Genomic DNA, 16,255 nt, shown 5'->3' with positions numbered 1-16,255 from the left:
CTTTTCTTAAGGCTATTTGAACATATCCATACAACCCTTTGCCAACCTGAGAGAGTGATCATAACAAAGGAGGCAGCCAGAGCAGTGAAGTGAATTTTTCAAGGCAAGCTATACCTTCCGGTAGCATCCCGAGGGATCCCAAACAGAGGATGCAAAAACTTTCCCACTGCTGCTAAAGACTAATTATTCTCAGTTGAGCCTAATAGAAAGCACTTTGGGACTGTAAAAACACAAATTGCCTCATCTGAGCATTGAAAAGCCTTTCATCAATGCTCCATTAATGTAATTACCTGCTTTTCTAATTGAACCTGATACTTCTGTATTGCAATGAACACTCAACCAGTCCGTGTAATGCAGCAGACATTGGAGCTTGTCTCCCATAATGGAAGCACTCCCGCTTCCTCCATTTTCTAAGGGGTCTCAGTCAGCTTCAAAGCATATTACAAGTTATGAAATCCTGACACTGGTCAGACAAAGTCCTTTCATACTGTTTATTTTCCATTTGTTTTACAAATACTTTTTCATTGTTTTGCTCAATACCACAAAACTGTTGTCATAGGGAGGGCACTATTCAAAGGGAATTATACATAGGTATATCCTTGGGAGTGAGAAAATTGTTGTTCACTCATAGCTAAATCTAACCAAAGAGATAATATAATTGCAGATTTCAATGTATTTATTTATTTTTCAATTTTCTATACCATTTTCTTGGGGGAGCTCAGAATGGTTTACATGAATTTATTCAGGTGCTCAAGCATTTTTACCTGTTTGTCGTGGCAGGTTCACAATATATCTAATGTACCTGGGGCAATATGGGCGAGGGGGAATTAAGTGACTTTTGTCCAGGGTCACAAGAAGCAGTGTGGGATTGAACCCACAACCTCAGGGTCCTGGAGGAAAAATCCATAGTCTGTTATTAAGAGACATGGGAGAAGCCGCTGCTTGTCCTGGATCAGTAGCATGGAATATTGCTACTCCTTGGGTTTTGGCCAGGTACTAGTGACCTGGATTGGTCACCGTGAGAACGGGCTACTGGGCTTGATGGACATTTGTCTGACCCAGTCAGGCTATTTTTATGACTGTAAACAGAACTTTCCTTCCGTCTAGCCTCCCACTTATTTATCCCAACATCGCGATCTTATCCATCTTGTCTGTATATGTTCTAACTGCACATGTTCCATTTGTATTGCGCCAATACTGAATATCATTTCTGCTATATGAATTACCCATTGTGCTCTTTTAATGCGTCTGGTACTGACCCTGCATCATTTTATTGCTATTACTAAAAATTTAATTTGCCTATTCATACATTTCCTCAGTACATTAAGGTGTTCAGGACATGCATTGGTTTGAAGGTCACATGCTTGCTACCTTTCTGTTTCATGGCCCTTGTCACCGCTGCCATGTTTGTACAGATGTGGAGAGGAAAACGGTGACTGAGTTCAAAGAAGCGTGGGATGAACACAGAGGATCTAGAATTAGAAAATAATATTAAATATTGAACGAAGGCCATTACTGGGCAGACTTGCACGATCTGTGTCTGTATATGGCCGTTTGGTGGAGGGATGGGCTGGGGAGGGCTTCAATGGCTTGGAGGGTGTAGATGGGCTGGAGTAGGTTTTAACGGAGATTTCGGCAGTTGGAACCCAAGCACAGTACCGGGTAGAGCTTTGGATTCTTGCCCAGAAATAGCTAAGAAGAAAAAAATTTAAATTGGATTAGGTTGGGCAGACTGGATGGACCATTCGTGTCTTTATCTGCCGTCATCTACTATGTTACTATGTGTGCTACAGAAGCAAGAGTACTGGTGGTAAGGGCCTGGGCAGCAGGAAGTTGGAGGGGAGAGTCTGGACAGGAGGAGGAGTTACAAGAATGAAGGTTCACCCAGGGTGCTAATTCTTTGCACTGGCCCTGGGATGTAATTGTGCTCTATTCAGAATAGAACGTCAGCTGATTGTTCAGACATACTTTAGGTCAGGGGTGTCCAACCTGTGGCCCGAGGGCCGCATGCGGCTCCGTGAAGTATATTGAGCGACCCCGGTTGAGGGCGATGCAGTGTTTTCCTCTGCTGCCCCCGGGTGTTTACCGTCTTGCCGGCTCCCTCCTCTGTCTTGCTGCAGCGTTTGCGTGGCCCCAGAAAATTTTTTTTCAGCCAATGCGGCCCTGGGAAGCCAAAAAGTTGGACACCCCTGCTTTAGGTTCTTAGACATTCATAGTGAAGTATGTATCTGAACCGTAAGGCAATGGCGGAATAGAAGTCTCTAATGTAATGTAATGTAAAATGTGTGGCAAAATTACTCATGACTAGGTTCGAGGATGATGAGTGTCATTCTGCACATGAGAATCTAGAATCCTATTTCAGATCATATTGTCTGTTTCTGCACTGTCAATTTATCAAACATCTAGATCAGTGTCTCGCAAACTTTACAAGCCACGGCACACTAAACTGGCAGCCACGGCTCGAGGGCACCTGGAAGTACGCGGATGTTGCTGCAATGACATCAAATGCATGCATGATGTCATCACATCGATATCCACACGTGTGCGGGGCCGTGAGCCACCAGTGAGGGGGGTGCTGTAAAAGAACAGGTGCGGAGAGGAGACATGCCAGGGAGGAGGAGAGGAGCTGGTGGTGGCCAACTGCCTACAGGATGTGCCTCTCGCCGCAAGCGGCATGTCCTGTAGGCAGTCAGCCAACGCTGATGCCTCTCCCCCCTCCCCTCCCAGGCATCTCGCGGCACACCTGAAATCTCATGCAGCACACACTTTGCGATACACTGGTCTAGATCAGTGTTCTTCAAATTTTTGACACCTATGGACCAGCGGAAATAAAATAATTATTTTGTGGACCGGCATCGGTCCGCGGACCGGCAGTTGAAGAACACTGGGCTAAGTCAGGGGCCAGACCCCACCCATCTCCACCCAATCTCCGCCCCCATAATAGTACTAATTGTAACACCATTTTTTCCATTCATTTTTCATATATACACACACACACACAATATAATCGTATTAATAGTTAACCACAAAATTAAACTACACAAAGCACACTGTATACTTCTCAATATTCATTCCTACTAGAACACAGATAACCCCATGCAAATACGGGACCAAAAACTAAAAGTACTAATATATACAAACAAACCCTAAGATGCAAGACTTGCAGGCAGTACAACCCCAGAGGAAAAGAAACAAATGCATTTCTTCCTGTACAGACAGCAGATGTAAATCAATCACTAAATTTAAAAATAAAATCATTCTGGTAGGCAAACCTATGTTCCAGTTACAAGTATGAAAGAATGAACGCGGAATGTTTGGGATATAATAACGCATTAAAAATGGTGTGGAGCCCATTGACTGTATTTATTGAGTCACAATAACTGTCATGTACATATCCTTTTATTTGACTTCCTTACACATCCAGGGTGGGTGGGTGGGGGTAGGGGAATGTATTATTGTTTGCTATACTTAATTATCTCTATTATTGAAATTAAATATGTACTTCTTCGTCTATTAATTATGGGGAGGAGGGGGGAGAAAATGATTGTTTTTTGAATTATTTTTGTATTTAAAGTGCATTCTGTGTAGTTTTTATGTTTAAATTCATTGTATGGCACTGTTAACATTTGAAAATCAATAAAGATTTATAAAAAAAAAATAATTCCCCCTACCGTTGTTGTCTCCCTCCCTCCATGCTGTGCCTTGCCTTCTGGCCTGCCCCCTCCCCCCCCCCCCCCCCCCCGGTGTTATCTTCGGGCTGGCTCCCTCTTCCTCAGTGCTGCAGTGCACAAAGCCATGGGCAGTGTCCCACGCCTCATCTGGAAGCCTTACCTCTGAAGTTGTGACGTCAGAGAGAAGGCTTCTGGTTCAGGCGCAGGATGTACGTAGGAGCATCTGCCCACAGCTTTGTGCACTGCAGCACTGAGGAAGAGGGAGCTGGCCTGAGGACAACGCCACCTCGATTGTACCCTGGACTGGCAGCTGAAGAGCACTGTCTGGGGCCTGATGCACGTGTCAGCCCTGTGGACCGGCAAGAAATTTTTGCGGACCGGCGGTTGAAGAACACTGGTCTAGATGACAACAAAGTAGTACTCAGATGCTCCCCTGGACAGAACAAGCACCGTCAGTTGATAATTCAGGGGTGTGTAGCGTAGTGGTTAGAGCTACAGCCTTAGCACCCTGAGGTTGTGGGTTCAAATCCCTCGCTGCTTCTTGTAACCCTGGGCAAGTCACTTACCAATTCCCTCATTGCCCCAGGTAGAGTTTGAGCCCACTGGGACAGATAGGGAAAAATGATAAAGTACCTGAATGTAAACCACTTAGGATATAAGTGGTATATATTATAAATAATAAAATAAATAAATAAACAAACCAGTAAAGATCTGAGTATGGGTACTGTTGTGAGATGCAGGTTCATTATTACTATAACACGTTGCACTAACACTGAAACTCACCCAGTTTTTTGGGGTCCAAATTTAGTGGCAGACCCATCGTGATTGATCCAACCGGAGCTTTTGCATGCTCAGAGGTGTACGGAGTATGAAGCTGTACAGGCAAACCCTACAAGAGTTAAAAAGGAATTGGCAATTATACACCGAGAAGACTAAGGGGGGTCCTACATACAGGTCGAAATAACTTGTCTTTTGTCAATTAAAAATTCAGCTGTATGCTGCCCAGGGTCTCATGTCTTCTTGGCAATGCACCACCATCACCTCCCTCCTGTGCTCAAGTACCTGGGAAATGGAGCCCATGGGTCTCTCCAGGACAGCAGGGTGCTTGGTAGATGAAATAAGAGGGGGAGGGCTGGCTATACTGGATAATTTTGGTGCCCCAGGCCGAGCGCTTTCATGCAAGTTCAGTGGAATTGGATAACCTGCACACAAAGATAGTTGCAAGGGGTCATGATATATTTAAAAAAAAAAGAGTAGCATGATATTAAGAGTTATTTCACTGCATTAGAAGATCACAGGTCCCACATAAATGTGTGCAACAAACAACAGAACATCCTAACACTAACAAATACACGCTGAAGGGAAGAAAATCTCAAACCGGTGGACTCTCTATCACTTCTACTGCTTTACAAACTAATCATTATCACTGTGGACTTCTTAACTGCAGCACAAGGTATAGGACCAGACCCTGGTGACACCAGCATCTCTGTCAAGCAACCTAGACTAGCGATGCACCCGGAAGCCTGGTCACCAGAACAAAACCCGGAAATATCCATCACATCAATGAATGCACAGGAAAACCGGCGAGAGCGCGGATATGCGCAGAAGCTCACCTGGGAGATTATACTGAAAGAGATGGGGATCCGAGAGAACAGAAGTTTTTAGCACATCGTGTGGGGACATGTGGCAGGGTAACACAGAGGGCCACGAAGAGATGGCAAGCTGTTCCCCACTTGGCTTCTGCCCATCGGAGGATAACGTTAAATGCACCAATTTCTCTACAAAAAAAAAAACAACACCCTAGTGTAAGAGTATTGGAGATACATGAAATGTTAAGGTTAATTTTATAAAGGAGGAACCTACAGTAGTATAACCGATGCCTATACTGCAGGTATGGGTATGCACATCAACCCTAGAGTTGCTGTAAATATCCACATCTAGATTTCTAAAAAATGTGCATAGAGGGTGTGGCAAAAAAGGTATCCCCTAAAGTTTTTTTTTTCCCTGCTTTCTCAGCAACTGCTTGGAATTTCAAATTTCAAGCTTTATTTGTTATTAATATCTATGTCTATGTGGAGTTAAATTATCATAAAAAAAAAAAAAATGGCAAAGTTATAGACTTTTTAGCGTTACCAAGCAGTGATTATTGTACTTTCCAAAAATATTTGCATTGTAAAACTACCATTATCTGAAGAAAAAAAAAAAGAGGGGTAGGCTACCAGCTTACTGTTAATGATGTCACAGTGATATACTGTAGACTTTTGTAAATAATAATTTGTATAGACCTCCACCTATACCCTAGGGGAGCTTCCTTGTGAAAATCAGCTTGCAGGCTGTCAAAAACAAAGTACTTGTAGGATTTGTTTACTGTCTTTCCCTATTGTGTTCCTTCTATGATACTAGAAAGCCACATTGAAAAGTAAAATGAATTAATGTTATGTCTTCTTGCTCAAGATCCTGGGCCCGATATTCATGACATTACATAACCATTTATAAATCACTAATATACCTCCAATAGGAGTTCAACTCAATTTCCAAATTAATAAGAGATTGGTCATTTCCAGGAATTTCAATCTTACATTAAAATCAAAATTACATTCTTATTCAGCTGGCAGTGATCACTTTGTTATCCATGAAAATTCAATGCCGAGCCATATATGGGTTTTGGCACTGAATTTCCGGGTATACGGGGCCATCAGAAACATAGCCGGTGATGTGAGATATTCAGCATTTAACCAGCCATGGCAAGTTGGCATAAAGATAGGACTGACTTTTATGTAGTTCTATTTATGCAGTTACCTTGGCTGGTTAAGGCCTGAATATTGGCACTTAACCAGCCAAATATCGGTTCCACCCACTGAATGCTCCCAAAATAGCCGGTTTTGGGTTGGGCACTAATCAGACATTTTCAGTGGCACTATCCAGTTAAGTGTTGCTGAATATGCCTGGTTACACACTGTGGAAGCTGCGTACATTAAACCATATTTTTAAATTTCTGCATTTAGACTTTTGGTCCAGTCGTTACTATTAAGCCTTTTGGACTATTGTAATATTGTTTATTTAGTTACAACCAAGAAAAATATTACCAGATTTTAATTGATCCAGAATACTGCAGTAAGATTGATATACGGCCAGAAGTATGATCACGTGATCCCTTTCTACCGTGAGTTGCACTGGTGTATCCATGACATCCTATTTGTCTTTGGGAAGCAGAGCTGAGCTTGTGATGTCATAATGCCTCATTCCACCAATAAGAGCCAATCTCATCAGTGATGTCACAATGGCTTGACTGTCCTGTACTCCTCTCTGCCTTCCAAGCCAGCCAGCTGGACTAACCGTTCCCCTTAACTGTATCCATGACATCCTGTTTGTCTGTCTTGCCTGTTTAGATTGTAAGCTCTTTCGAGCAGGGACTGTTTTCTTACTCTTTGTGATTCTGTACAGCGCTGCGTGCGTCTGGTAGCGCTATGGAAATAATTAATAGTAATAGTGGATTCTTCATTACATCTCACAAGAATATCAGAACATCACATGCCCTTTTTGTTTTCCCCTCAGTTAAAGGTTGCAAAAGCAAGAAATATCATGACCATCTGATTTCATGCCAAGCAGCTTTTTACAATAAGGATTTTTGCTCACTGCTATTGACAACTTATTCTTACGAACAAAACAACTGAAGTCTTATCTTTTCTCTAAATATCTGGTCGACTAGTTGTTTTCTGATCTCTTCCTTAATTATGTAACTTTTGTAAACCGCATTGAACTCATGGTTATGCGGTATAGAAGCATGATGTTATGTTATGTTAGTCCTGGATAGGTGACTTAAACGGGCAAGAGCCTCTCCTAACCATTTAAATTGTTTTAAATCAGGCCCTTCATTTTTTTAAATTCTGACTCACTGAGCGGTCTGAATGAGAACAACTTGAAACAAAGCAAGAGCATCAACTGTGCACGCTAGAAACACACTCACGCAGTCATTTTGGAGCCTTGTGGAAAATAAGGCACAGCAGAAAGAGGATAGAAAAGTCACTACAGTGGGTTTCACTGTATAATTTTGTTCCAGATCCTGTACCACTTAAAGGCCAGGTGAGGAGTGTCGGCATTAAGGGCAGCATTCTAATCCTCAGACCTCCGCTTGCTCTTCTGAAATGTTTAACAAGACCTGGGCTGCTTTCGTTAATGGAAAACTGTAAACTAGCCGGGCCCACAAGTGTTCGATGCTCCAAGGGGCTGTTAACAGATAGGTTCAAGTTGAGAGCCTGGGAAATAAAAGCCGTATGTTGAGGCTACCCAAGAGCTTACCATCTTTCTCGTCGAAGGCTAGACAATTGCTTTTTCCTTCGGGGCTGCTGCTTGGCTGTGGCTCCTTCTCCTGGGACTGCTTAGTGTGCGTTATGCCTTCCAGAGCTGACTCGTGGGCCTTGGAAATCTGCTGTTCATAAAGAGCCAAGGCATGATGAGGCGCCTGAGGCTTCGTAGCTCCACTCTGCAAGGATCCCTCAATGAATCCCTCCGCTATCTACAGTGTGAAAGAGAAAAACAGGTCATCCCACTTGCTGACCCCTGTAGGCCATACTCAACCTTTAATTTGTGGCATTTAAGCAGCTCCCTTTACTGGTAAGAGGCAAGAACTGCAACTCAGGAAAAAAGGCCGAGAACAGCGCTTCCCGATATTTTTGGGCCTGTGACTCCATGATTGGGGGCCAGAAAGCACAGTTACTTACCGTAACAGGTGTTATCCAGGGACAGCAGGCATATATTCTCACATGTGGGTGACGTCATCTACGGAGCCCCGGCGCGGACAGCTTTTCAAGCAAACTTGATTAAAGTTTCAAGTTTGCACACTGCACCACGCATGTGCGTGCCTTCTCGCCCACTAGAGGGCGCATCCCACCTCGTGGTCCTCAGTTCCATAACTAGCAAGGAAGCCATCCCCGGGGAGGCGGGCGGGTTGTGAGAATATATGCCTGCTGTCCCTGGATAACACCTGTTACGGTAAGTAACTGTGCTTTATCCCAGGACAAGCAGGCATGATATTCTCACATGTGGGTGACCTCCAAGCTAACCAAAAAAGGGCAGGTGGGAGGATGGCAATTTAGGAAAACAGATTTTGCAAAACTGACTGGCCAAACCGGCCGTCACTCCTGGATAAAGTGTCCAGACAGTAATGGGAGGTGAATGTATGAACCGAAGACCAAGTGGCAGCCTTACATATGTCCTCCATCGGGGTGGATCGGAGGAAAGCTATCGAAGCTGCCATCGCTCGGACCTTGTGCCCCGTGACTCGACCCGGGGGAGGAAGGCCAGCCTGAGCGTAGCAAAAGGAAATGCAAGCGGCCAACCAGTTAGACAGAGTGCGCTTGGAAACTGGATGCCCTAATCGATTGGGATCGAAGGACAAAAACAATTGAGGAACCTTCCGATGAGGCCTGGTGCGTTGAAGATAATATGCCAACGCCCTCTTACAGTCAAGTGTGTGAAGCGCCTTCTCGCCAGGATGGGAGTGGGGCTTCGGGAAGAACACAGGAAGGACAATGGACTGATTGAGGTGGAAGTCAGAAACAACTTTAGGTAAAAACTTAGGATGGGTGCGGAGAACCACCTTGTCGTGATGAAAGACAGTGAAAGGAGGGTCCGCAACCAAGGCTTGCAACTCCCCAATTCGCCTGGCGGAGGTGAGGGCAATTAGAAACACCGCCTTCCAAGTCAGAAATTTCAAGAGGGACTTGTTGAGTGGCTCAAACGGAGGTTTCATCAGTTGAGCCAGAACCACATTCAAATTCCACACGACAGACGGAGGCTTAAGAGGGGGACAAACCCTGAGTAACCCTTTCATGAAGCGTGTCACCAGGGGATGGAGTGACAGAGGGCGTCCCTCCAGAGGTTGGTGGAAAGCAGAAATCGCACTGAGATGAACCCGCACCGAAGTGGTTTTCAAGCCGGAGCGCGACAAATGAAACAAATATTCTAAAACCGAGGATACCGGAACTGATACCGGATCCAGGTGAAAAGACGAGCACCAGGTGGAAAACCTGGTCCATTTCTGCGCATAGCAAAGCCTCGTCGAGATCTTGCGGGAGGCTTCCAACACCTCCTTCACCGATTGAGACAGGTCCGGAGGAGTCAGGGAACAAGAAACCAGGCTGTCAGGTGCAATGACTGCAGATTGGGATGTAACATGGATCCTTGACTCTGAGACAGCAGAGAAGGAGAGACAGGCAGGGGGAGAGGCTCCCTGGCACTGAGCTGGAGCAGCAGGGAGAACCAGTGCTGACGCGGCCACCGAGGTGCTATGAGAATCATCGTGGCCGTGGACGATTTTAGGTGTACCAACGTTCGCATGATCAGAGGGAACGGAGGGAATGCATACAGGAACCTCCCTTCCCAGTCGAGTAGGAAGGCATCCGCTTCCAGACGGTCCTGCGAGTACATCCGAGAACAATATAGTGGTAGTTTGTGTGTCTCCGGAGAGGCAAACAGATCCACCTGTGGCGTTCCCCAGCGAGCGAAAACCTCGCGTAGAACTGCTGAGTGTAGAGTCCACTCGTGCGGTTGCAGAAGTCGACTCAGTTTGTCCGCCAGACAATTCCGTTCTCCTTGGATGTAGACCGCCCGGAGGAAGATGTTCCGGGAGGCCGCCCACTCCCAGAGGCGAAGAGCTTCGGAGCAGAGGGGCCATGACCCCGTTCCTCCCTGCTTGTTCACATAATACATTGCCACCTGATTGTCCGTGCGGACGAGGACCACCTGGTCCTGCAATATGTGAACGAAGGCTCGAAGTGCTAGGAAGATGGCCCGCAGCTCTAGCACGTTGATGTGACACTGACGGTCTTCTGCCGACCACAGGCCCTGCGTGCGAAGACCGTCGAGGTGGGCTCCCCACGCGTACTCCGAGGAGTCCGTGGTCGGGACCTTGCGAAAAGGCGGAGTGCGGAATAATAGCCCCATGGACAGATTTGAAGAGACTGTCCACCAACGCAGCGATTTCCGCAAGGGCGGAGTCACCGAAATGAGGCGAGACACAGGGTCGCACTCCTGACGCCACTGGGACGCGAGGGTCCACTGAGGGATCCTCAGATGTAGCCTCGCAAACGGCGTGACATGTACCGTCGAGGCCATATGGCCCAGCAGCATCATCATGCGCTTGGCCGACACCTTCGACTGTTGAGAGACCTGGTGGCTCATCCGTACCAGGGCTTCCAACCGCTGGGTCGGCAGGTAGGAGCGTAGGCGCACCGTGTCCAGCACCGCACCTATGAATTGAAGAGACTGCGACGGCCTCAACTGAGACTTTGGAAAGTTTATCTCGAACCCGAGAGTTTGCAGGAAGGCAATAGACTGTCGGGTCGCTGAGATAACCCCCTCCCTGGTCGGGGCTTTGATGAGCCAATCGTCCAGGTAAGGGAACACGTGAAGTCCACGCGACCTGAGGGCTGCTGCAACCACCACCATGCACTTCGTGAATACTCGTGGGGACGCGGCCAGGCCGAAGGGCAGTACCCTGTACTGGAGGTGGAGGTCCCCCACCTGGAATCGTAAGAATCTTCGACAGGCGGGGTGCACCGGAACATGGGTGTATGCTTCCTTCAGGTCGAGGGAGCACATCCAGTCCCTTTCCTCCAAGAGGGGATACAGAACCGGGAGAGATAGCATTCGAAACTTCTCCCGGGCCAGGAATTTGTTGAGCTTCCTGAGGTCCAGTATGGGGCGCAGGTCCCCGGTCTTTTTTGGGACCAAGAAGTAGCGGGAGTAAAACCCCGTACCCCACTGGTCCTTGGGGACCGGCTCGACCGCCCGAAGCTTCAAGAGGGCTTTGGCTTCGGTTATAAGGGTCGGTAGCTGCGAACGGTTGCAGGGGACTAAACTTGGGGGACTGTCCGGCGGCGAGGACACAAAGTTGAGCGAGTAGCCCTCGGAGACGATCCGGAGCACCCAAGCGTCTGAGGTAATCTCGGTCCATGCCTCCCGGAAGGACCGAAGACGGCCCCCGATAGGAAGGGGTTCTTGTGAAAGTGCGGAGGGGAACCCGCCCCGTCCGCTCAGCCCGTCAAAAGGAAGGCGCTGGCTTAGAAGGGCCCTGCGCCGGGGCTTGGGGTTGTCCCCCTCTGCCTCGCTGAGACGGACGTCTCGGAGGCGGTCTCGAGAAAGCCGGGGTCGACTTCTGAGGGTATCGGCGCGGCGGAGGCCGAAAGGGTTTCTGCGGCGGGGGCCTAGGTTTGGGGCGGACCAGGGATGCTAGAGAGCGCTCCTGTTCCGACAAGCGCTTGGTCGCCGCGTCCAATGACTCGTCGAATAACTCGGACCCCACACAAGGCAAGTCTGCCAGGCGTTCCTGCAGGTTTGGGTCCATGTCGAGGGTGCGAAGCCAGGCCAAGTGGCGCCTGGCCACCGCGAGGGCCGACACCCTCGAAACCAGCTCAAAGGCGTTGTACACTGCATGGAATAGGTACAACCGCAATTGAGACAGGTTGGACATAAACTTGTCGAATCCTGCTCTTTGGGAGTCCGGTAACGAGTTTCGATATTGAGGAAGGTCCTTCACCATGCCACGCAAAAAGGAGGAAAAGGTGAAGGCGTAATTTAGAACCCTGGTGGCCATCAGGGAATTTGAATAGAGGCGACGGCCAAACTTGTCCAGGGTCCGCCCCTCCCTGCCTGGTGGAACCGCCGCAGAAACCCGTGAGGGCTGAGATTTTTTAAGAGCAGACTCCACCAGAAGAGACTGGTGTGAGAGCTGCGCCTTATCGAACCCTTTAGGGGGAATCGTCCTATACTTCGATTCCATTTTTGAAGGCACAGACGTGACTGTAAGAGGGTTTGACAAGTTCTTCAGCCAGGTTTGCAGAAGGACACTGTTGAGAGGTAGTCTAGGGACCTCCCTAGGAAGAGTGGGGAGGTCCTGTTCCTCCAAAATTTCTTTGGAATACCGAGAGCCTACCATCAGGTCAATCCCCAGGGCTTGGGCCATGTCCTGAACGAAGGATGAAAATGAGGACGGCCTAGCCTGGGGGGAGGGGGTTCTCGACCGCCCCACCGAGGAGAGGGGGGAGGCCTCATGGGAATAATGAGGGTCCCTAACCGATCCCGAATCCCAGGATCCCCTCTCGAGGGTCCTCGAGGGGGAAGGGGAAGTTATCCTCCTCGCCGAACCCTTGGGTGAGGACCCCGGGGTTCGTGGGACACTCTCCCGTTTCCTCGGCGAGGCGGCCCGGGAAGACTTCCCATGGGGTGAGCGGAGGAGCCTCGGGTTGTCGAGGCGCAACTCCGACACCTGCAGCGCCTCGCCCCCGAACGACGAGGAACGGTCGCGCCGAGGCGAGCCTCGGGGCCGCTTAGACTTCCTCGATCGACGCCCCGTCCGAGGTCACGTCGAGGGCGAGGCGTGTCTGGAAGACCCGGAGGAAGAGGAGGAAAGACGGCGCACTCTGCGCAACTTTTCCTTGGGCCTTACACTCCGCTCAAGGGGTTCCCCCGAGGTCGAGGTCCGGGGCGGGGCCGAGACCGAGGTGAACGGGGCCACCGTACCCGAGACCGAGGTCGCCGAGGTCGGGGCTCCCGAGGGAGCCCAGGTCGGGGCCTCCGAGACCGAAGGCGTCCCGGCCGAGGTCGAGGCCGCCGGAACCGCAGCACGCTGCAACACTTCCAGGGCTCCCGACAGCTCCGATGAGATCAGAGCTCGGAGGAGATCCTGGAAGGCCGGAATCCCCACGAAGGTGGGGAGTTCCGAGTCCGGGGCACACTCCCTGGAGGGCGACCTCGGTTTCGAGTATTCCCTCGGGGTGTGCGGAGTCGAGGTCCGATGCGGGGCCGGGGTCGACCCACCCGCCTTGGCCTGACTCGAGGATGGCTTCTTTGCTGAAGGGGATGGAACAGAGGACTTACCCGAAGCTTGCTTCACTGACGAGGCCTTTGAGGAAGAGGGCCGAGGCGAGGCCGAGGCCCCCGAGGCCGAGGTCAAGGCCGGGGCCGAAGCCGAGGCCGACGTCGAGGCCTTAAGCGGTGCGTCGACGGCGAACAATTCGGCCATTCTTGCCTTACGGCGACGGAGGGCCCTGTTTTGGAAGGTAGCACAGCGATCACACGAGTCTGTCGGATGTTTGGGCCCAAGGCAGACGATGCACCACCGGTGAGGGTCAGTGATGGAAAGCAACCTCTCGCACCGGTTGCACTTTTTGAATCCCGTAACAGGACGGGACATCCACGAAGAAAAAGAAGAAGGCCGGGAACGTACCGACGTCCCGCGGCCACGGATTCCGGGAGCCCCCGGAGTCCGATGAAAAACGAAAGACTTTTTTTTTTTTTTTTTTGAAGAGAAACGAAAAGAAAGAAACAGCACCGCGAACTAATTCGAAGGAAAACAAACTAAACGCGGCAGCTAGAAGGCAAAAACACTGGAGCTCAGATCCACAGGGCTTTCTTGCTCCGCGGAAAAATTTGAACTGAGGACCACGAGGTGGGATGCGCCCTCTAGTGGGCGAGAAGGCACGCACATGCGTGGTGCAGTGTGCAAACTTGAAACTTCAATCAAGTTTGCTTGAAAAGCTGTCCGCGCCGGGGCTCCGTAGATGACGTCACCCACATGTGAGAATATCATGCCTGCTTGTCCTGGGATAAAAAATTTTGTGCTCCCCAGGAGATGCAGAATAAAATGATGTACCTGTGGAGAGCCCACCTAGGTCATGATCCCAAGAGCAGGTTGTGACCCCATTTAGGGTCCCAACCCACAGTTTGGGAAACTTTGCCCTAGGGCTCCTTTTAAAAAGCCGCGCTAGCGGGGTTAACGCGCGCGACTTTTCATCACGCGCTAGCCCCCGCGCTGGCCAAAAACTACCGCCTGCTCAAGAGGAGGCGATAGCGGCTAGCGCGTCCTTTGTCAAAGGAGCCCCTAGAGTTGCCAATGGAAAAATTATTTATTTATTTTCCATTTTCTATACCGTTCAGAACGGTTTACATGAATTTATTCAGGTACCCAAGCATTTTTCCGTGTATGTCCCAGTGGGCTCACTATCTACCTAATGTACCTGGGCCAATGTGGGGGGATTAAGTAACTTACCCAGGGTCACAAGGAAATCACAATCTCAAGGTGATGAGGCTGTAGCTTCAACCACTGCGCCCCACTCTCCCAGCCCACATACATACATACATACATAACTGACCACAGGCTTCATTTTACGCACGCACCCACCCATTAATGGTGTTTAGGGCACATTAATGCAGTAACAAACTTTGGCCCTCAATCACAGCTCTGTAAGGGATTAAGGTTCTTTTGCCTGGCTTATATTGTTTCTGCTTATTTGAGGTTGGTTTTGCTGCGTTCCTATGATTTTTAAATTCTTTGCGGTACTTACTATGGGAGGGATGGCCGCCGCTCTCTGCTTCAGCTGTTTCAGATCCAGCGGTTTTTGAGGCGAAGAGTTGGCCGTGTTCAGGAGGCTGGGTCTTTGACACACCACTCTGCACAAACACACAAATGGACAATTTCATTTATGAGTCCGACGCAAGCTTCAAGTTTATTAGGTTTTTATATACCGCCTATCAAGTTTACCTAAGCGGTTTTACAATCAGGTACTCAAGCATTTTCCCTATCTGTCCTGGTGGGCTCACAATCTATCTAACGTACCTATGGAGGACTGAGTGACTTGCCCAGGGTCACAAGGAGCAGCCCGGGGTTTAAACCCACAACCCCAGGGTGCTGAGGCTGTAGCTCCAACCACTGTGCTACACACTCCTCCAACGCTACAGTAACGTTCACCAGCGACCTATTTTTAAATGATTCCTGCTACGACCCTGGACAATTCCATGCACTTTCTTAATTGAGCAATGCCTACGACATCCACAATTAATAGCATGAGACATGTTTACAAGTATTTGCACGTACTGTCTCCAAATATATGCAAACATTTTGGGGCCGATTCTACAAAAGGCGCTTTAAGTTAGGCAGCAGTAGGCGTTGTACCGCCGCGTAGCGTAAGCGACCCACACCCAAAAAATCCACTTAACATCCAACTTAAATTTTAAAAAAAATGTAACCACCTATCAGCGCCTCCCAAAGTGGCACCGTAATCGCGGCTATGGAGTCGCCTATGGCCAAATTAGGTGTGGCCAACCCAGTAAATGCCGGTAATTGCCTCTGACCACACGATTCACGTGAAAGGTAGGCGCCGGTGATGTAGGCCTTCAAAACCCTGGCCTACATTTCTGGTGTCTTACCTTTCATGCAAGTCACGTGCGATCAGCGGCGCTTCTGTAGGCGGAAGCCGATAGCGGCGCTGCAGGCAGAATTCAGGCCTTCATGTATATTCATTGTGGATATCCTGAAAACCCGACCGGCTGCGCCGGACCTGAAGACCAGTCTGTGCACAGTTATCCTATATAAAGGGATCCTTTTACTAAGCTATGTTAGGTGCTAACACACCCATAATACAGCAAAAAAAAAAAAAGACATACTGTGAGACACGCTCAGGTGTCCTGTGGTAACTTTGAAATCTGCATGGGCGCTAAAACATTTTTTCCAGTTTTTTTGAAGGGTGTGTCAGGAGCATTCCTGTACTAACTCCATGAAGTTACAGAGGAATACTTTTTCTTTA

At 48.9% G+C, this 16,255-nt stretch overlaps 1 protein-coding gene across 13 annotated transcripts in view; it reads right to left on the bottom strand.

The window, feature by feature from the left end:
* The window catches only part of NCOR2 (nuclear receptor corepressor 2), an 844,184-nt gene that overhangs the window by 115,971 nt on the left and 711,958 nt on the right, over positions 1–16,255 (bottom strand). For all 13 annotated transcript variants that reach the window (XM_033955736.1, XM_033955745.1, XM_033955746.1 and 10 more), the window contains exons 21-25: positions 15,017–15,122; positions 7,971–8,187; positions 5,285–5,449; positions 4,734–4,873; positions 4,455–4,560 (exon numbers count right to left, since the gene is read on the bottom strand). In XM_033955736.1, the coding sequence (XP_033811627.1) occupies positions 4,455–4,560; positions 4,734–4,873; positions 5,285–5,449; positions 7,971–8,187; positions 15,017–15,122 (734 nt within the window). The remainder of the gene's footprint in view (positions 1–4,454; positions 4,561–4,733; positions 4,874–5,284; positions 5,450–7,970; positions 8,188–15,016; positions 15,123–16,255) is intronic.

The sequence above is a fragment of the Geotrypetes seraphini genome, chromosome 8 (assembly GCF_902459505.1).
Source record: "Geotrypetes seraphini chromosome 8, aGeoSer1.1, whole genome shotgun sequence".
In the NCBI taxonomy this organism is placed as follows: Eukaryota; Metazoa; Chordata; class Amphibia; order Gymnophiona; family Dermophiidae; genus Geotrypetes; species Geotrypetes seraphini.
This window is presented reverse-complemented; position numbering and strand designations above follow the sequence as displayed.